The 21,746-nt window shown below is 48.3% G+C and overlaps 1 protein-coding gene across 3 annotated transcripts in view; it reads left to right on the top strand.

The window, feature by feature from the left end:
* The window catches only part of Sfxn2 (sideroflexin 2), a 124,864-nt gene that overhangs the window by 51,272 nt on the left and 51,846 nt on the right, over nt 1-21,746 (top strand). For all 3 annotated transcript variants that reach the window (XM_069315606.1, XM_069315605.1, XM_069315607.1), the window contains exon 4: nt 18,998-19,196. In XM_069315606.1, the coding sequence (XP_069171707.1) occupies nt 18,998-19,196 (199 nt within the window). The remainder of the gene's footprint in view (nt 1-18,997; nt 19,197-21,746) is intronic.

The following is a 21,746-nucleotide window of genomic DNA, read 5'->3' on the forward strand; positions in this document are numbered from 1 at the left end:
TATGTGTGACTGTTCTGGCTTGTGTTTTGTGTCACACAACCACTTCAAAAGATTTGTGTCGCTCTCGGATTGACGATTCGACCACATTCGGAATTCTCCCGGGTGGTTCATTGCCTGAACCATGGGGGGTTCTATGCGGTCCTTGACTCTTTGGGGCTGGTCACTTCGGGTGACTTGTCTTCTGGGTTCTGGGGGTTTGGCTCTCTTGGTGGTTCATATCCAAAGGGTTTCCAATGTCCTGTCCCATTTCATTCCCCTGTCCATGGAATGGAGTGTCGACGACGCTTCGTTCCTTTGGCTCTGCCAGACATTCGGGCGCCCAGAGGTGGATGTCTTTGCGTCAGCGTGATTGAGGCATCTCCCAGTTTATGTCAGGCTTCCCCAACTGCAAGGCCGTCCTGGTTGATGCCTTACGACTGGACTGGTCGAGGTGGGGTTACCTATACATCTTCTGCCCAGTTCGATTGTTGCTCCAGGTCCTGGCTCGCTTGGAGACTTACCAGGGGAGAATAGTCCTGTTGGCTTCTTGGTGGCCCGCCCAGCCTTGGTTTCATGCGCTGCTTGTTCGTTATCCGAACCCGAGGGTCTTCTCGCAGCTCTGCCTCTTTCAGCAGATCGGTCCGGTTTGGTACGTGGCTGGTTCGATTTTCTATTCTGATTTTCGCATCTAGGCTTTTTGACATAGGTTCATCACCAGTTGTATGGTGATCAGGTGGCTTCATTGATGGTGTCCCACCTGCAGGTCTCGTCTCAGCGGCAGTATGAAGTTTCCTGGCAGTCCTTTCAGCATTTTTTTTACTCTTCGTAGGTTGTCTTTGGTTTCTGATCGGGTTGTTTTGTCTTTTCTCTCCTGGTTGTTTCAGGACTGTCGTCTTATGCCGAATACTGCCGCCTTGTATCGTATAGTGCTGGCGGAGCCACTTCTGCTTGCGTTCCGGGTGGATGTCACTTCTGCTCCATTCTGCAAGTTTTCTAGGGCACTGTTTCACTTCCGGCCTGCTCGTGCACTGCCTGAGCCATCCTGGTCGTTGGACCCGGTGTTCTTTTTTTTCTCTCTCCTCCTTGGTTTATGGTGGCTCCTCCAGTTCAGGACTATTTTTCTAAGGCTATTTTGTTTTTGGCATTGCCATCTGGAGGTCGGGTTGGGGAGCTTCATGCTCTCCTCCGGTGCAGGGGTTTCTGCTCTTTTGGTCCTGGTGGTCGTTTAGTTTGTTTGCAGCTGTCTCCTTCCTTTCTGGCGAAGAATGAGGACAACGACTGCTGCTTTCTGGAAGAGTCCTCAGGATGTTGATGCTTGGATGGTTCGGCCGGTGGTGCATCATGTTTTGTGTCCAGTTGCGGCACTTTGCCGTTATTTGTGCACCACGGAATCCGTGGCAGGGGACACGCTTTGGATTGATCCAGTTTTCCTTCTTCCCTGTTCCAGGGTGTGGGTCTCCCAAGTTGACTGCAGGATTATTCGGTTCAGCCAGCCTGCGGTCTATCCCCGTGCCCATAATGTTCATAAGTTCGTGGCTTTGGCTGCTGTTTTTGGTAATATGTCCTGGGCTGCTTCAGGCATGGGGCCTTTGGAGATTAAACAGGGTCCAGGCTGCATGGTACCTTGTTAATGTTCCTAGCCCTTCTCAGGCGTGTGTAGCCTTGGGTCGCAAGTTGCAGTCAGTTGTCTTGACTTCGAGCTGAGGAGCGAGTGGCAGCCACCTCCCGGGTAAGTCCCTCTTTTCCTTTATCTTTGGTTAGGTAGTTCTGGGCAGCTGAACGAGCTCTCCACAGAAAACCAGCATTGAATATAATGAAATGCCATTTTCTGGGCGAGACCGTAGGCTTCCCGGCATCCCTCCCTCCCTCCCTCCAGTCGACGTTTTTTTGCGTTTTTGGTATCCAGCCTCTGAACTGGGGTTGGGTTGCTGGCGGGGGAGGTCTGGGGATCCCCATCCCCCCTTCCTCCCCCCCCAAGGGAGGGGGAAGTTGCACAGATAGTGGCGTGGTGGCTGTGGTGACGTCATGCTTGTTGACTTCATTTCTGATTGGGGGAGTTCTGTTTACTTGTTTGGTTTGTGGATTTTAAACCAGCTGTAGTTGTTTGGGGATTCCTATCTTTTGGGTGCCTGACCTGGTAGATGGCAGATACTGACTGGTTCCAACTACATGGGGGTGTCTATTGGCCATTGCTCCTCGTGTTTCTCTTGAGTCAACGAGTCAGTCAACGTGCATGGAGTTCTTGCCTACTGAGGACCTGGCCTCCAAGATCTGGTGCTTTTCCCCGGTAGGCTTAGAACTCCATTGATTGACTGTTGCCACATTCTAATATATACACATCAGCCTGGTATAGCTTTGAGGAGCCTCTGGGTCTCACCCAGAAAATGGTGTTTCATTACATTCAACGCTGGTTTTCTGGGTCGGAGCACTGTCGGCTCCCCGGAGCTATCCAGGCTGAATGAACATGTATAACTTTCTGGCATCAGTCAACGTGCATGGAGTTCTTGCCTACCGAGGACCTGGCCTCCAGAGCCAGAGCCACAGAGCCAGAACCTGGCCTTCCTCAAAGGCACGAGGAGCAATGGCCTATAGAAACCCTAATGTGGTTGGGAGCATTCTATATCTGCTATCGACCGGGTCTGGCACCCAGAAAGGTAGGCGCCCCAAAACAAACCCCTATTCTGGTGAAACTACTGCTATCAAAAGCAGAACGAGTGGACAGAACTCCCCAAACAAAAATTAGCAAACGAGCATGGTGCCATCACATTGCCATGCCAAGAAGGGGGGAGAGGGAGCCCCAGACCTTCGCGTCGGTGATTCAACCACCAGTTCTTGGCTGATGTGATTCTGGAGTAGTCTTGTGCCTCTGGCTCCTGCTTTTTGTCTCAGTTCTGTGCCGTGTGGCATGGTCTGTTTCTACAGGTGGTGTGTGAGCCAAGAGTAAAATTCCACGGTACTCAAGCGGCATGCGCTTACGGTTCCCTTCCCTAGGTGCCCAGTAAGTACTGCCTTTGGGGCTTGGGGCTGCCTTCCACAAGTCACCTCGGGTTCTACCTCTGCTGTGTTTTTTTACTACTTGGTACTCGGTCGCCCTTGGGGTCAGCTGGAGTGTTGTTGCCTTTGTATGTCTCTGGGTAGGAGGTAGTTTTCGTCACTGGTAGGGGCGCGGGTTATTGCACAGCTAGTTATCACCACTCATAGTGGCCGGCTCTGTTTTGCCTGGGTACGTTGTCCTCTTACAGGGTTTCTCTTTTGTTTTTGTTCCTGCCTGGTGGGGGATTCTGCCTTTGTTGGTCCCCCTAGCTGTTGTTGGGGGTGGGTGTGGGGGTGTGTGCGAGTGTGGGTGTGTGTAAGTGTGGGTGGGTGGGTGTGTCTGTGTGTGTAATTACCTAAGTGTAGGTACAGGATGAGAGCTATGCTCGTGGTGTCCCGTCTTCCCAGCACTCTCTCATATAACGCTTTGACACTACTGACGGTCTTGGCCTCCACCACCTTCGCACCTAACTTGTTCCAACCGTCTACCACTCTATTTACGAAAGTGAATTTTCTTATATTTCTTCGGCATCTGTGTTTAGCTAGTTTAAATCTATGACCTCTTGTTCTTAAAGTTCCAGGTCTCAGGAAATCTTCCCTGTCGATTTTATCAATTCCTGTTACTATTTTGTACGTAGTGATCATATCGCCTCTTTTTCTTCTGTCTTCTAGTTTTGGCATATTTAATGCCTCTAACCTCTCCTCGTAGCTCTTGCCCTGCAGTTCTGGGAGCCACTTAGTAGCGTGTCTTTGCACCTTTTCCAGTTTGTTGATGTGCTTCTTAAGATATGGGCACCACACAACCGCTGCATATTCTAGCTTTGGCCTAACAAAAGTCGTGAACAATTTCTTTAGTATATCGCCATCCATGTATTTAAAAGCAATTCTGAAGTTAGAAAGCATAGCATAGGCTCCTTGCACAATATTCTTTATGTGGTCCTGAGGTGATAGAAAACTATCTAGAACCACCCCTAGATCTCTTTCTTTATCAGAATTCTTTAAAGATTTCTCACATAATATATAGGTTGTGTGGGGTCTATGTTCTCCTATTCCACATTCTATAACATGGCATTTATTAACATTATATTCCATTTGCCAAGTGGTGCTCCATATACTTATTTTGTCCAGGTCTTCTTGAAGGGCATGACAATCATCTAAATTTCTTATCCTTCCTATTATCTTAGCATCATCAGCAAACATGTTCATATAATTCTATATACTAACTGGTAGATCATTTATGTAGACAATAAACATCACTGGTGCAAGAACTGAACCCTGTGGTACTCCACTTGTGACATTTCTCCAGTCTGATACATTGCCTCTGATTACTGCCCTCATTTTTCTATCAGTCAGAAAATTTTTCATCCATGTTAGAAGCTTACCTATCACCCCTCCAATATTTTGGAGGAGGAAACCACATAAGAGGTTTCCAGAACAACCTCTTATGTGGAACTCTGTCGAAAGCCTTTTTTTAGGTCCAAATAGATGCAGTCAACCCAACCATCTCTTTCCTGTAATATCTCTGTGGCTCGATCATAGAAACTGAGTAAATTCGATACATAGGATCTTCCAGATCGAAAACCATACTGTCTGTCTGATATTATATCATTTCTCTCCAGGTGTTCTACCCATTTAGTTTTGATTAGTTTTTCCAATACTTTCACTATTACACTTGTCAATGATACAGGTCTATAATTGAGGGGGTCTTCCCTGCTGCCACTTTTCTGGGTCTGGTGGAACTATGTTAGCCTGTTTCCACACGTCTGCTACGATTCCTGTACACAGGGATGCCTGAAAGATCAGGTAAAGTGGAATGCTGAGCTCAGATACACATTCTCTCAGAACCCATGGTGAAACTCCATCTGGGCCAGCTGCTTTGTTCTTACTGAGCTCCTTTAGCATATTTTCCACTTCATCTCTAGACACCTCTATCCGCTCTATGTTGTTTTCTGGAATTCTTATTGTGTCTGGTTGTCTGAAGATTTCATTTTGTACAAACACACTTTGGAACTTTTCATTTAATGTTTCACACATTTCCTTTTCATTTTCCGTGAAGGGTGGAGTCATTTTCTGAGGGCGACACTCATCAGTTGTGCCTCCGCCATGCTGCTTGTGTTGTCGGTGGTTCTTTTGACCCGGAGTCGTCCGATGTTTGTTGCCTGTACATGCTCCAGTTCACCCAAGCTACTGATCATGATATGAGGGTGCAGGTGGCTGCTGCATTGTATGCTAGGTACAGGTTGCTGCAACTCGCTAGGTTGGTTGCATCCCTGGATGCCCAAGACTACCCCGTTTTGGTTTTATGGACTTGAACTTTGGGATAGGAGTCACTTCGCCGTTGTTTCTGTCCGCCCTTCCTAGTCCTTCCTCTTTTGTTGTGCATCTGGTTCCTCCCTTCTTTGCTTATGGCTTCAAAATGTCTGAGGATTTCGGAGTCAGGGCAGGGTCAAGTTGGTGTTGAGATCCGAGGCAGTCTCTGCGGAGTCCCCTTCCGGGGTTGTGGCAGAGGAATTGGAGCCTGGTCCTCTAACCAGAGATTCTGGGTCTGACCAGTGGGCCCCCTTCGTTCCTGCTTTTTCGGCGGCTCCTGCCTTTTCTTTAGAGGTGGGGGGTTTTCTTTAGACCCGGGTCCTCAGGGTGAGGTTTCCGGGGCAGAGGAGGGGTTGACTTAGGGGCCTTGGGCCCCATTGGACTCCACATGGGTTTTTATACCCTCGGATCGGGGCTTGGTGTTATAAGGAGAGGGGTTCCTCTTTCGCTCCCTCCTTGTACGAATTGTATTGGGCGTCTACCCCTCCCCAGGTTCGGTTCCATGATTATCTTGAGTTATCTTGAGATGATTTCGGGGCTTTAGTGTCCCCGCGGCTCGGTCCTCGACCAGGCCTCCACCCCCAGGAAGCAGCTCGGGACAGCTGACTAACTCCCAGGTACCTATTTACTGTTAGGTAACAGGGGCATCAGGGTGAAAGAAACTCTGCCCATCGTTTCTTGCCAGCGGCCAGGATCGAACCCGGGACCACAGGATTATGCGACCAGTGTTCTGTCTGCTCAGCCACCGGCTCTGCGGGTTCCTGATCCCGTGGGTTCCTCAGTCCCGTCCATCCGGAGGTTTTCGGCTTTACGCGTCCAGTCACATGTGGTGCGGGGAGCCCTTGCGGCTTACCTCCTGCACGACCCGGATTATGCTTTCGTGATGGATCCATGTTCCTTCGTGTATGGATCTTCGTGTCTGTACTGGGTTTGTTATGAAGTAGTTCCAGAGTCGTTCTGGTTGGCAGACTGCCCGCTTCTCTCATTTGAGGCTTGGCACATGTTCTGTCAGTCCTGCGTGCTTGAGTGGAAGAGGCTCAGACGGTGTTGCAGGTTTTCCTGGGGGACTAATTCGAGCATCTCGATGCATGTTTGTGCACCCTTGCCCTTCCGCGAGATGTTGGTGTGATGCAGCTTCGTGTGCAGGTTCCTTCCCTTTCAGGTTCCTTGGACACGGAGGATTTAAGTACACGTGGCCTGCTGGCTTTGGCCCTGCGTTTCTTTTCCCTCTTCGAGCTGTCCTCGGATTGGCTTGAGTTGGATGTGGAGTTTGGGGGCCGCCTCTGGGTCTGGTGCGCTGCCCTTGCCGGTGTGTGTGTTGCCTGCATTGTTGAAGCTGTTCGTGCCACTCCTGCGGGATGCTATTTCACGTTTTTTTGCATCTTGACTCGTGTGTCGGCAGGCGGTGCTTGCTTCCTTCTTGGATTCTGCTTGGGCTCTGGCTCTTAGGTTGTCTTCCCCTTTTTGTTCGCTGCTGTTTGCAGAATCTGCGGTGGTGCAGTATCTGAAGGCAGCTTTGGCTAGTTGCCGTTCTATGTCCAACTTATTAGTTCTCCAGGGGTGGGTTCATGGGGGGCCTTATCGGAAGAGTCGTGCCAGGGCTCGGTTCTTCCCATCGTGGTAGGACTGTGGTGCTAGATTTGGAGCAGGCGCAGCCTCTGGTTCCGTCTTTTTTTTCTGGTCGGCACGGGGATTGCCCTGTGCGCTGCTTAGGTTCTTGTAAGGTGTGTCGGCCCTTTCGCGGTTCGTCCCATTGACGAGGCATTGGGGGGAGGAGAGGCTCGCACCTGGTCCCACGATTTGTGGGCCTTTCGGGTTGTTTCGTGTGGTCTACGTTGGCTTTGGGTGGCCCCTCCTTTTTCAGTGGGATCAGGGCTGGCGGGGCAGGCCTCCTTCGCTCTGTCGAGACATCTCGGATTGGGTTCACTTGGGCGTGGTTGAAACACTCTCATCCCTCAGTTGGATTTCCAGCCTGTTTCTGGTCCTGAGACAGACCTGTGTGGACCTCTGGTTCATTCTGGACTTGTCCCATCTGAACCTGTGGGTTTATTGTTCCTCCTTTTGGATGACTACTCTGTCCCAGGTCTTTCTTCTGTTAAAGCCGGGTGCAGGGATGGTGTTCCTGGATCTCAAGGATGCGTATTAGCACGTCCCGGTTCATCCGAGGTTCGGGGACTGGCTCGGTTTTGTTGTGAGGCATCAAGGTTACGGCTTTCGTTGCCACCCATTCAGCTTGAATCTGGCACCTCGCATTTTCACTCACCTTACTCGGGTCATGGTGACCCGCCTGCGTCTGTTAGGTGTTCGGGTTTTGGCCTACCTCGATGACCGGCTGGTTTGGGCTCCCAGCCAGTTCGCGTGTCTGCTCGCCAGGGATTTGGTTCTTTCCCAGATCGATGGGTTCGGGTTCTTGGTGAACTGGCAGAAGTCCCATCTAGTTCCATCTCATGTTCGGTCTTGGCTGGGTCTTGTGTGGGATGCTCGCACTGCTTTCTTGTCTCTTCCTCCAGCGGCTCTGCTTTGCCTGCGTTCCTGCCTTTGCCTATTTCTGAGGGGCTTCTGGGTCATGCGGTGGTTGCTCGAGGGTTTGTGCATGAGCCTGAACTTTGCCATGATGGTCTACCCGCTGGGTTGGGTGTGGCTTTGTCAGCTGTTCTGGTTCCTTCGTGGACGTCCCTTCCGCCTCTCTCGCGACCGCTGGGTTCGGCGACCAAAGCCTCCGGTGGTTTTGCGTTGGTTGCTGCATTGCCGGTTTCATTTTTTGGGGGGTCAGTGCCTTGACGCCTACCCGAGCCCTGTCTCGATGCTTTAATGGACCCGTCGTCTCTTGGCTGGGGCTTTGTGACCAGTGCTCACCAGGCCGGTCAGGGACGGTGGGGTCCGGCCTTCCGTCGGGCTCACGGCACGGTGCGGGAGTTCGCGGCTGTGTGGTTGTCGCTCCAGAGGGTTTGGGTCGCTTGTGGATCAACGATTTGGCTCTTCGGACTGTTCCCTGATGGTTCATTGTCTGAACCGAGAGGGTTTCATGTGGTCCTTGGCTCTTTGAGGCTGGTCGCTTTGGGTGATTCGTCTGCTGTTTTCTCGAGGTATGGCTCTCCTGGCAGTTCACTTTTGGGAAAGGGGGTGGGGGTTGTCCAGTGTCCTGGCGGACGGCTTGTCCTGGTTCATTCCCTATCCACGTAATAGACGGTCGACGACAACTCATGCAGTTGGCTCTGTTAGACGTTCGGGCCTCCGGAAGTGGATCTCTTCACATCGGAGTGGTTGAGGTGTCTCCAGGTATACGTAATGCCCTTTCCCGACTACGAGGCCATCGGGGTCGACGCCTTCAGGCAGGACTGGGTGAGGTGGGGTTACCTGTACCTCTCTCCCTCAATTCAGCTGTTGCTTCAGGTCCTGGCTTGCTTGGAGACTTACCGGGGAAGAGTTATCCTTCTGGCTCCTTGGTGGCTAGCCCAGCCTTGGTTTCAGGCGCTGCTTGCTCGGTGTCCAAACTCGAGGGTCTTCCCGTGGTTCTGCCACTTTCAGCAGATTGGTCTAGCCCAGTACGAGTCTGGTTCATTCTTCTCCTCTGACTCGAGTCTATCATCACTTGTATTGGGCGCTGGTGGCTTCGTTGTTGGTCTCCCACCTGCGTGCTTCTTCTCGGCGGCAGTATGAAGTTTCCTGGCAATCCTTCCAGTTTTTCCTATCACTGCGTAGGTGTACTTTGGTCTCTGATAAAGTTGTGTTGTCCTTTCTTTTGTGGTTGTTCCAGGATCATCACCTTATGCCGAATACTGTCACCTCATATTGTGCGGCGCTTGCGGAGCCGCTCCAGCTTGCTTTCAGTGTTGCTGTTACTCCTGCCAGATTTCTGCAAGCTGTCTCGTGCGTTGTTTCACCTCCGGCCTGCTCATGCCTCTCCTGAGCTGTCCTGGTCTTTGGACTGGGTGCTCTTTTTTCTCTCTCTCTCCTTTCTAGATTGTTGTGGCCCCTTCGGTTCAGGATTGTTTTTCTAAGGCTCTTTTTCCTGTTGGCATTGGCCTCTGGGGGTCAGGTCGGGGAGCTTCATGCTCTCCTCCTGCACATGGGTTTCTGCTCCTTCGGTCCTGGTGGCAGGTTTCTTCGGTTGCAGCCGTCTTCTTCTTTTCCGGCAAAGAATGAGACTGCTGCTTTCTGAAGGGGTCCTTGGGTTGTTGATGCTTGGTTGGTTAGACCGGGGGAACATCATGTGTTGTGTCCGGTTGCGGCTCTCCGCCGTTATGCGTGCGCCATGGTTTCGGTGGCCGGGGATGCACTTTGGGTTGACCCGGTTTCCCTCCTTCCCTGTTCCCGGGCTCGGGTTTCTCAGGTAGTCTGCAGGGTTATTAAGTCTAGCCAGTCTGCAGTCTATCCCCTTGCCCAAGATGTTCGTAAGTTTGCTGCTTTGGCTACTGTCTTGGGTTGACATTCGGGCCCGGGGTTTTTGGAGGTCGAACAGGGTCCTGGCTGCTCGGTACCTTGTCAGTGTCACTGGACCTGGTAGGGCCTGCGTTGCATTGGGTTGGTGGTTGAAGCCAGTTGTCTTGACTTCGCGTTGAGGAGTGAGGACTGACTGCCTCCCGAGTAAGTCCTTGTTTTTGCTTATCTTTTGGTAGTTAGCTCTGGGGAGTCGATGGGGCTCCCCCCAGAAAACCTGCGTTCAATGTAATGAAACGCTATTTTCTGGGTGAGTCTCGGAGGCTCTCCGGCATACCTCCCTCCCTCTGGTCAGCGGTGTTTTTTGCGTGTTTTGACATCCAGCCTAAGAACTGGTGGTTGGATCGCCGGCGCGAAGGTCTGTGGTTTCCCCCTTCCCCCTCCCTGCAAGGTGGGGGGGGGGGGAGTTGTGTAGACAGCATCGCAGTAATGTGATGGTCATGCTCGTTGGATAATTTTCGTTTGGGGAGTTCTGTCCACTTGTTCGGCTTTCGGTAGCAATAGTTTCACCAGAATAGGGGTTTGTTTTGGGGCGCCTGCTTTTCTGGGTGCCAGACCCGGTCGATGGCAGACATAGAATTCTCCAACCACATGGGTGTTTCTATAAGCCGTTGCTCCTCACACTTCTCTGAGGGGGCCAGGTTTTGGCTTGTGGTTCTCAGTAGGCAAGGACTCATGCACATTGACTGATGCCAGAAAGTTGTACATATCCATTCAGCCTGGATAGCTCCAGGGAGGCTCCGGTATTCACCCTGAAAATGGAGTTTCATTACATTCATCGTTTGTTTTTTTAAACTCGAACGTACTGATGGAGTGAGGGGGAGGCTTCTAACATGGATGAAAAATTATAGATTCAGATAGTTGGGTTGACTGTGTCTATCTGGACCTAAAAAAGGCATTTGACGAAGTTCCACACACGATGATATTCTGGAAACTGGAACATGCCAGAGGGGTGACAGTTAGACTGCTGACATGGATGAAAAATTTTCTAAAAAAGATGAGGGCAGTAATCAGAGACAATGTATCTAACTGGAGGAATGTCACTAGTGGAGTACCACAGGGTTCAGTTCTTGCACCAGTAATGTTCATTGTTTACATAAGTGATCTACCAGAAGGAATACAGAGTTATATGAACATGTTTGCTGATGATGCTAAGCTACTAAGGAAAGATAGGAAATCTAGACAAATGTCATGCCCTTCAATTTGATCTGGATAAAATAAGTGCTTGTAGGATCATGTGGCTAATGGAACTCAATGTGAACAAATGCCATGTTATAGAATGTGAAATAGGAAAAAATAAGCCACACATAACTTGCAAACTATGTGGAAAGGACTTAAAAAACACCTAATAGAGAAATGTAGGGGTGGTTCTGGATAATAGAATGTAACGAGAGGAACACACAAAGGACACTGTGCGAGGAGCATATGATGCACTTTTCAACTTCTGAATCCCTTTTAATTACATGGATGGTGACATACTAAGGAAACTGTTCATAACATGCGAGACCAAGATTGGAATTTTCAGCAGTTGTATGGTGCCCATATCTCCAAGAACAATAAATTGGAATAGGTGCAAAGGCATGCTACAAAATGGCTTCCAGAACTGAAAAACAAGAGTTATGATGAGAGGCTAGAGGCATTAAATATGCCAAAATCAGAAGATAGAAGAAAAAAGTCAATATGATCACCAATTACAAAATAATAACAAGAATTGACCAAATTGACAAAGGGGAATTCCTGAAACTGACAACCTCAAGAATAGGTCATAGTTTCAAGCTCAGGAAAAAAAGTCAAGTGAGAAAGTGGAGGCCAAGACCATTAGTAGTTTCAAAGCGCCATACGATGAAGAGTACTTGGAAGACGGGACACCACGAGCGTAGTTCTCATCCTGTAACTACACTTAGGTAATTACACACACACACACACACAACCATACATATACATATGTAGCAGTGTCCTTCTTTTTTTGGGGGGGGGGATAAAAAATGGTCTCCCTACTGCACCTGATGCACTGCCAATCTCCAACCAGGATAACTCCTTCTCTTTGACTGATGTCGACACTTCAGTGAACATCACTGAAGTGTCAAGAGTCAGAACACATTATTGACACAACACAGTGATCAAGCATCTGACCAAGGCTCATGTCAAGTCCTCTTCATACCAAATGCAAGTGACACTGACTGTACCCCAAAGCAAAAGCATGTTTTGACCCAAAGTTTCTACAAGCAAATCCAAGAAAGAAACAAAGTGGAGCACTAAGAGCCCCTGGTATGTCGAAGAGGAGACCATACACTTCTGCTGTGACTTCATCCTACTGCAACCAGAGCACTTTGGCCCAGATTACTACAAGCTTTATTCACAACACGATTGAGTAATGAGAAGCCAAAGCCAAATGAAGTGGAAGACAACACAGCGGATGTAACAGCCAAAAATAAATCACCGACATGATTAACCCTTATGTTGCTGAGGGCTATTTGGCCATTGTCACCCGCAGGCACATAACAAAAAAAAGTTATTTTTTCTTCTAAACCTGTTAATTTGTGTTCTTTGATCATGGGGAAAAATAATAAAAAAATCGTAAGTGGCATATTTTGCCCGCTATAGAGTGGAAAAGTCTGGCAAAAAACAGGCGTTGACTCATCATGCGTCCCAGACGGTCTGTTCCTCCCCAGCTGTCAGGCAGTAGTGGCCACAAAGAGATAATTGCCTAATTATTTCAATGTCTCTGACTGATTTTTCCTCATTTTTTGCTGTAATATTATTCAATAGTGTGTAGTGTGATATATTTATATAATAAAATGTGTGAATCATCGCTGTACTCAAAATTAAGGTGTGCATATTGTTGATTCAATTATTAAGTTCATCAAACAGTGAACAAATACTTTGTCAGTTATTACACTATATACACAGGTTATATATAAGTATCTGCATGTTTTGTTTACTATAATGAACCACTAAGTTGGTATTATGAGTCAAAAAGTAACGAGGAGTGACCACAACACACCAGCCAGCCACTCGCTGCCACTCACTCCCTCAATACCTCACTAGCCCACATTCTCCTCCTACCATACTGTTTTTGCTTTAATTCACTATATACAGATGTTATATACAGTATAAGTATTTACATGTTTTGTTCACCACAAATGTACAACTAAGCTGAGTTAGCTAGTTCAGGCACAAAGAGACGTCGCTACACACAGTCAGCTGGCGGCTGCCTCCCTCACACATTCAAGGTCAGACGCACTAAAATTTCTCCCCCCAACAATACTGTTTGTGGTGTTATTACTCTATATACACACATTATATATAAGTATTTGCATGTTTTGTTCACCATAACCGTTCAACTAAGCCGGTATAGTGCCCAAAGAGCATAGTGGCCACCACTACCCAGCATGATGAATCATGCAGATGTCGCCACCTCCCTCACCAAAATGGCTTCTCCCCCACACTCCTTTTGCTATTATTATACTATATATACACGTTATATATAAGTACAGTACAACCTCGATTCAACGTACTATATGGGACCACCCCCAGTTCGTTGGAGCATTGGATTCGTTGCAAGAGGTGACCTTCAAGAGGCGTTTGCGTCAGTGTCTTTTTTTTTTCTTGTACACAATAAAAATGTATTGTATCATATTACTTACTGTACCTATATTTTACTACTCTACTAAAAATACTGTAATTCATGTATTTACCTTATTGTTGGAGTTATGTCCATCTTGAAGTTTTGTGAAGTTGTGAATGCTCTACAGTAAATAGGTACTGCAGTGCATTAAGCCGTTAGCACTGTATTATTAAAAGTGGTTTTGCTGTATGTTGAGTACTACAATACAGTTCTTGAAAACTATTGTACATTAGAATTATTGCAACTTTAATTTTAACACTATGTACACACTTAAATTTAACACTTATTCTAATTGTTCACTTCACACACGATGTTTTTAGATGTTTGCATCAGCTTTGCTGGTGCTCGCTGCTGCTGTGTTGGCTTCAGCTGCTTTTGTGCTGGTGCTGGGTACGGCTGTGCTGGTGCTGGGTACGGCTGTGCTAGTGCTGGGTACGGCTGTGCTGGTGCTGGGTACGGCTGTGCTGGTGCTGGGTACGGCTGTGCTGGTGCTGGGTACGGCTGTGCTGGTGCTGGGTACGGCTGTGCTGGTGTTGGGTACGGCTGTGCTGGTGCTGGGTACGGCTGTGCTGGTGCTGGGTACGGCTGTGCTGGTGCTGGGTACGGCTGTGCTGGTGCTGGGTACGGCTGTGCTGGTGCTGGGTACGGCTGTGCTGGTGCTGGGAACGACTGTGCTGGTGCTGGGTACGACTGTGCTGGTGCTGGGTACGGCTGTGCTGGTGCTGGGTACGGCTGTGCTGGTGCTGGGTACGGCTGTGCTGGTGCTGGGTACGGCTGTGCTGGTGCTGGGTACGACTGTGCTGGTGCTGGGTACGGCTGTGCTGGTGCTGGGAACGACTGTGCTGGTGCTGGGTACGGCTGTGCTGGTGCTGGGTACGACTGTGCTGGTGCTGGGTACGGCTGTGCTGGTGCTGGGTACGACTGTGCTGGTGCTGGGTACGGCTGTGCTGGTGCTGGGTACGGCTGTGCTGGTGCTGGGTACGGCTGTGCTGGTGCTGGGTACGGCTGTGCTGGTGTTGGGTACGGCTGTGCTGGTGCTGGGTACGGCTGTGCTGATTGATTTGCTGCTAGTTCGTGAAAAATATTGACTCATTTTCATTTGTTTCCTTCTTTGTGTCATGTCCTTGAGACAAATATCTTTCATCGTCCTTAGGTGTTGATAAAAGCCTGGTAGCTCTGGATTGTCAGTTTGTGAAACAATATCAAGGAGTTTTTCAACATAGAACAATGCGTCAGCACACGAAGCAGATTGTAAACTGCTATCATTCTCATCCTCATCTTCCTTTCCGTCGTTGTCAACAGTGCCAGTAACATTTTGTATAATCTCATCATCTGTTAAATGACCATTGATTAAATGATTTATTAATTTTATTATTTCGAAGCCGTAGTCACTGAACTGTGGTGACGAATTGAAACGAGAAACGCATGGTGTGTGTACAGGGATTAGACCCGTCCACTCGCTCACGCTGGAGTTGTTCCAATAACAAATAATTTCTCAAATAGCAGATGTCTATCATATTACAGTATATTTTCGGTTTTATTTAGTTTAGTTTAATTAGGATAATAAAAAGCTATTAAAGCATTGGTTTTAGAAATGATTTATTAGTCTGAAACTTTCAAAGTCATGGGTCACTGAATTATAACGACACAGACGAAGGAAAACCAAGTGAGGTTTACAGAACAGTATTCCCTTATCTGTCCACCCTCACTCACCTTGTTTTATCACAGAAAATGTCTATAAGGAGATTTTACGACATGTAGCTAGCTAATCACGCTTCAGCCTTTAAATTAATTTACAAAGATACGTCTGCCACAAATCAGTGGGAGGTTGGGAGGGAGGAGAGGCAGGGAGGGAGGCAGGCACGGAGGGAGACAGGCACGGAGGGAGGCAGGCAGAGCTTGGGAGGGAGGCAGGGAAGGAGAGGATAGAGATGGATTGATATTAGGATGGAGGGAGGGATTGAAGGATGGATGATTTGAGGGTGTGTGTGTGTGTATGGGCTGTAGGGGTGGGGGGGGGGGTGGGGAGGTGTGTCGGTGGTGGTGAAGGGACCGACTCGCTGATAACCCTAACTCTGACCCAGTTAACTTTTTTTTTAACTTGATTTGTTTCTTCAATTCTGGATGGATGGAGGGAGAAAGGGGATGGAGGGAGGGGATGGATGGATGGATGGAGGGGGGGATGGATGGATGGATGGAGGGGGGGATGGATGGATGGATGGAGGGGGGGATGGATGGATGGATGGAGGGAGGGAGGGAGGGGATGGATGGATGGAGGGAGGGGATGGATGGATGGATGGAGGGAGGGAGGGGATGGATGGATGGAGGGAGGGAGGGAGGGAGGGAGGGGATGGATGGATGGATGGAGGGAGGGAGGGGATGGATGGATGGAGGGAGGGAGGGAGGGGATGGATGGATGGAGGGGATGGATGGATGGAGGGAGGGAGGGGATGGATGGATGGATGGAGGGAGGGGATGGATGGATGGATGGATGGAGGGAGGGGATGGATGGATGGATGGAGGGAGGAGATGGATGGATGGAGGGAGGGGATGGATGGATGGAGGGAGGGGATGGATGGATGGATGGATGGAGGGAGGGGATGGATGGATGGATGGAGGGAGGGAGGGAGGGAAGGGATGGATGGATGGATGGAGGGAGGGAGGGGATGGATGGATGGATGGTGGGAGGGAGGGGATGGATGGATGGATGGAGGGAGGGGATGGATGGATGGATGGATGGAGGGAGGGGATGGATGGATGGAGGGGGATGGATGGATGGATGGAGGGGATGGATGGATGGAGGGAGGGGATGGATGGATGGGATGGATGGATGGATGGATGGATGGATGGATGGATGAATGGATGGAGGGAGGGGATGGATGGATGGATGGGATGGATGGATGGATGGATGGATGGAGGGAGGGGATGGATGGATGGATGGATGGATGGAGGGGATGGATGGATGGAGGGGATGGATGGATGGATGGAGGGAGGGGATGGATGGCTGGAGGGAGGGGATGGATGGATGGATGGAGGGAGGGGATGGATGGATGGATGGAGGGAGGGGATGGATGGGATGGATGGAGGGAGGGAGGGAGGGGATGGATGGATGGATGGATGGAGGGAGGGAGGGGATGGATGGAGGGAGGGGATGGATGGATGGATGGAGGGGATGGATGGATGGATGGATGGATAGAGGGGATGGATGGATGGAGGGGATGGATGGATGGAGGGGATGGATGGATGGAGGGAGGGGATGGATGGATGGATGCAGGGATGGAGGGAGGGGGATGGATGGGATGGATGGATGGAGGGAGGGGATGGATGGATGGAGGGAGGGAGGGGGATGGATGGATGGATGGATGGAGGGAAGGGATGGATGGATGGAGAGAGAGAGAGAGGGAGGGAGGGGGAGAGAGGGAGGGAGGGAGGGAGAGAGGGAGGGAGGGAGGGAGGGGGAAGAGAGGGAGGGCGGGATGAAACAAGCATGGTGCTGTGTGTACAGGGATTAGACCCGTCCATTCACACTAGAGTTGTTCCAATAACATACAGTAATTTCTCAAAGAGCAGATGTCTATCATGTTACAGCATATTTTCGGTTTTATTTAGTTTAGTTTAATTAGGATAATAAAAAGCTATTAAAACACTGGTTTTAGAAATTATTTATTAATATGAAACTTTCAAAAGTCATGGGTCACTGAACTATGACGACACACAGACGAAAGTGAGTGAAACCTCACTGTAAAGTGAGGTTTACAGTATAGTATTCTCTTACCTGTCCACCCTCACTCATCTTGTTTCATCACAGAAAATGTCTATAAGGAGATTTTACCACATGTAGCTAGGTAATCACGCTTCATCCTTTAAATTAATGTACAAAGATACGTGTGCCCCAAATCAGTGAACGAAAATCATGGAAACTCAGTTGTTCACTTGTGTGGATCACTGGCTGGTGTTTGTGTGGACCATTTTGGCTGGTGTTTGTGTGGACCATTTTGGCTGGTGTTTGTGTGGACCATTTTGGCTGGTGTTTGTGTGGACCATTTTGACTGGTGTTTGGTTCATATGGTTCACTTGTGTGATCCAACTTCTTATGAAGGAATTATTAGTTGTAATTTGTGATAGAATGAGAAAGTTTTCCACCACTCTGTGAACTCTGTCCCAAAATCGTAAGCTTGTGGACCACTTGTGGTCCACATGTGTGGTCCATTTGTGTGGTCCACTTGTGTGATCCACTTGTGTGATCCAACTTGTCATATGAGAGAATTATTAATTGTAATCTGTTATAGAATGGGAAAGTTTTCCACCAGTCTGTGAACTCTGTCTGGACATCGTAAGCAAATCCGAACATCCCTCGTTTCAGCGAACCATTGTTCGTCGAACCGGGTGAGTAAATTCGGCCTGAAAAGTGTGCGAACTAGCCGGAGATTCGTTGAATCGGGGTACGTTGAATCGAGGTTGTACTGTATCTACATTTGTGTTCACCATAACGAATCACTAAATTGGTATGCTGAGTGGCAGTGGCAGGAAGTGGCAACCCGCCACTGGCTGTCACTCGCTCCCTCTGTCACCTCACCTTACTCGCCACCATTCTCCTCTCACCATACTGTTTTTGCTTTTATTCACTATATACAGACATTATATATAAGTATCTGCATGTTTTGTTCACCATAGTGAACAACTAGGCTGGTATAGTGAGTCCAGACAGTAAAAGGTGGTCACAGAGTCAGCAGATAATGCTACCTCCCTCCCCACCAAGATTACTCCTCCCACTACAGCCATAATTATCACAACAATCCTGCTATTATCAGAATCCTGATCATTTTTATCACAGTCAGGGGGTCTTCTGTAATACTATCATCGCTAAATAATAGCATGCACATATATATATTACGGCATTTTTAGGCGATGCAGTGGTCACAAGCTGGTGAGCAGTGCTGTGAGCTCATGCTACGTGTGTCAGCCTTGGTGGCTCACTCACTACCGAGGCCCTCACACCTGGGAATGTGGCCCACAATTTTTTTTTAAATGGCGTCTGTTTACAAGAGCCCTGATGAAGGTGAGGTGAACCCTGTGTATCTGCTGGTCATTTAACTCTTGCGTAGTACTCCTTCACAACATATGACATGATGCGCAATTTATTGTAAGTTACTCAACCCTGCATATGATGTGTTGCGCAGTTTAAGGGTTAAAGAAGCACTTCATGGCAAAACAAGCACCACCTGCACCACTGTTAAACCTCCTGCGAGACATGAACAGTGAAACACCAAGAAAACTCCAATCAATTTCACAGTATCATCAGAACCTACAAATCTAAGGTGGTTGGGCCACCACACTGTATCACTTTGTATCCCATTCCCTGCTCCAGATTTTCTGCATTCTTATCCTATTGTTTCATCCCTTACTTGCCAGCACGTTCAACGGAATTGGACAAGTCTTTTTGAACATCTTTAACGTTCTTTCCTTGTATTGCTCTCTTATTTTCCTCTGGGCTGTTACCTCTCTATCCCATGAAAATATGAAACAATAATGATGATGTAAAGCATTTGCTGAATTGATTTTCAAATTGTTTGTATTGTATACTGATTATTCTAATGACCATTCTAGGTCTACTCCAGCAGTTGTATTCTGGCAGTGGGCAAACCAGTCTTTCAATGCTCTAGTCAATTTTACCAACCGGAATGCTAAATCTCCTTTGACTGAGAAACAAATGGGTGTAGCATATTTGTCTGCTACTGGAGCAGCTCTTGCTACGGCTCTGGGCCTTAAAAGCTTCTTGGCTGGGAGGGCATCTACTCTTCTTCAGGTGAATATGATTACATATGGTATTTGTTGTAAGCATTATTCCTAATTTGACTTGTACATTTCATGTTTAGCTGTATGTTAATGAATTTTTCTGGTGGGAACCCCTTGTACTGTAGTTTCCTGAAGCTACTACACTGATGTGCCATTCTACTAGGTGCCATCAGTTGCATAGTTCTTATTGGCCTACTGGGAACCATGAGCCAAAACCTGGCCCCCCCCCCCCCTCAGAGAGGCACAGGGAGCAGTGGCACTATGAATACGTTTTATGTAAAGATATTCATGTCTGCCACCACCAAGGGCAAGCGCCCAGAAAATCAGTGAAACAAGACTGACTACTGCTTAGTTAGAAATGAGACCGCAGCCTCAAAACTGCCTAAAGAACTCCCCCCAACAATACAAACAATCAAAAAGATTGTTTGTTGTGAAACTTGTTGTGAAATTTGTGAAACAAGCACAAGCTAGAACGTACCACTTTTCCCTCTTGTTTGAGGGGGTGGGGAGATGGAGGAGGGTGGCAGACCAAGTCAGCCAGCTGCTCCACCATCAATTCTTATGCTAATGTAGAACGGTGATGGTTGCCCTCTCATCTAGCTCTGGCTCCAGTTTTCTGTCTTCATCTAAGTGATCAAAAAGACTTCGTCTCTGTGGTGGGTTTCCCACCTGTTTCCAGTCCTGGTTCATTCTCGATCTGGTTCATTCTCGACCTCCCCGGGTTGGACCGATTCATCTTGTGTCCCTCCTTTCAGATGACCTCATTGTCCCAAGTCTGGCTCGTTCTTAGCCAGATGCTTGGATGATATCTCTGGACCTCCAGGATGCATCTTGGCATGTCCTTTTCCATACAAGGGTCAGGGATTGGTTAGGTTTTGTGGGGCAGCATGCTACCTGCTTCTGGGTTTTCCAGTTTGGTCTAAATCTGGCACCTTGCATTTTTATGAGTTTAACCCGTGTTGTGGTGGCCTATCTTCAGTTGTTGGGTGTTTGGGTGTTGTTTGGGCAGGGCTTGGATTTGGAAGTCATTCTGGTTTCTTCGGGACTGCCCCTTTTGCCTCTCCCGCTATCAGTGGGTGTGGACCCAGGCCCCTGCGCTGGCTGCTGAGTTGCCGGCTTCATCTTGGGGTTTTTCTGGGTTTGATTCCCTGGTGCCTTCCTCTGCCTTTGCTCGATGTCTTCACGGACCCCTTGGCTCTTGGTTGGGGCTTTATCCAACCGCCTGGTTCCAATAATGTTTTATACACATTTGTATCTGCCAATAGTTCATTTATAAGTCTTATAAAGTTCCAGAGGTAAAATCTGTTCTATCAATTTGTAATGTAGTAATTATGTTTAACACCAGTTCTATTACCTTTATTCTTTAACCACTGTGCTGCTCGCCTTCCAAATACGGCACCCCTTCTATGCACAGGAAATAAATTCTTGGGAAAAAAATATTTTTGTTTTAGAAAATGTTAAAATACCCTTCCCTGATTACAGATACGTAAAAAAAAAATCAAAATTGTAATTACAGTACTTTGGCCCACAATGGGGTCCTGAAAATTGCGTGTGACGCCACAATTTGGTGGTCACCCGTGACGTAGACTCCTGAAGCCAGTCGCCCGCCAGGTTCTACATGAGCGAGTTGCCACAAATATTTTTATGTTCATTTTTTACGTACATTTCCAGGTACATTTGTTTTGTTTTTTCTTGCCAATCCTATGTATAATGAACACGTATATAATATTATGGCAGTAGAACATCCGTACTGTTCCAAGATACTGTGTTGTGTCTTAAATGTGTCCACATATATTGCTCATATATCCAATGTTTCATGTTCATTTATGTATATTTACAACATATTTACACACTATACACATTCACCATCAACACACTCAGAACTCTGCGAGTGAGAGCTGCCACACCCAGCCAGCCCTCCCTCACTCCAACACCTAGCTTACTTCTTACACATTACTCGCCAACATTGCTCCTCCCACCATACTGTTATTGTTTTTATTACACTATTTACACACGTTATGTATACGTATCTGCATGTTTTATTCACCATAACTATGCAAGTATGCCGGTATTATGTCCAAACAGCACAGTGGCCACCATACACTGCATGATAAGTCACACAGTAGACGACGCTGCTACGAGTATGACGCCACCTCCCTCACCAAAATGGCACCTCCCAACATATTCCTGTTGCTGTTATTACACTATATACACACATTGTATATACCCATGTACATATGTGTTCACCATAGCAAACCACTAAGCTAGTATGGTGAGCAAAACAAGAGTGGCTGCCACACACAGTGACGCTATCTGGATTCCCTCCCTGGTTATCTTGATGATTTCGGGGCTTTTTAGTGTCCCCGCGGCCCGGTCCTCGACCAGGCCTCCACCCCCAGGAAGCAGCCCGTGACAGCTGACTAACACCCAGGTACCTATTTTACTGCTAGGTAACAGGGGCATAGGGTGAAAGAAACTCTGCCCATTGTTTCTCGCCGGCATCTGGGATCGAACCCAGGGCCACAGGATCACAAGCCAGCGTGCTGTCCACTCGGCCGAC

The sequence above is a fragment of the Procambarus clarkii genome, chromosome 81 (assembly GCF_040958095.1).
Source record: "Procambarus clarkii isolate CNS0578487 chromosome 81, FALCON_Pclarkii_2.0, whole genome shotgun sequence".
In the NCBI taxonomy this organism is placed as follows: domain Eukaryota; kingdom Metazoa; phylum Arthropoda; class Malacostraca; order Decapoda; family Cambaridae; genus Procambarus; species Procambarus clarkii.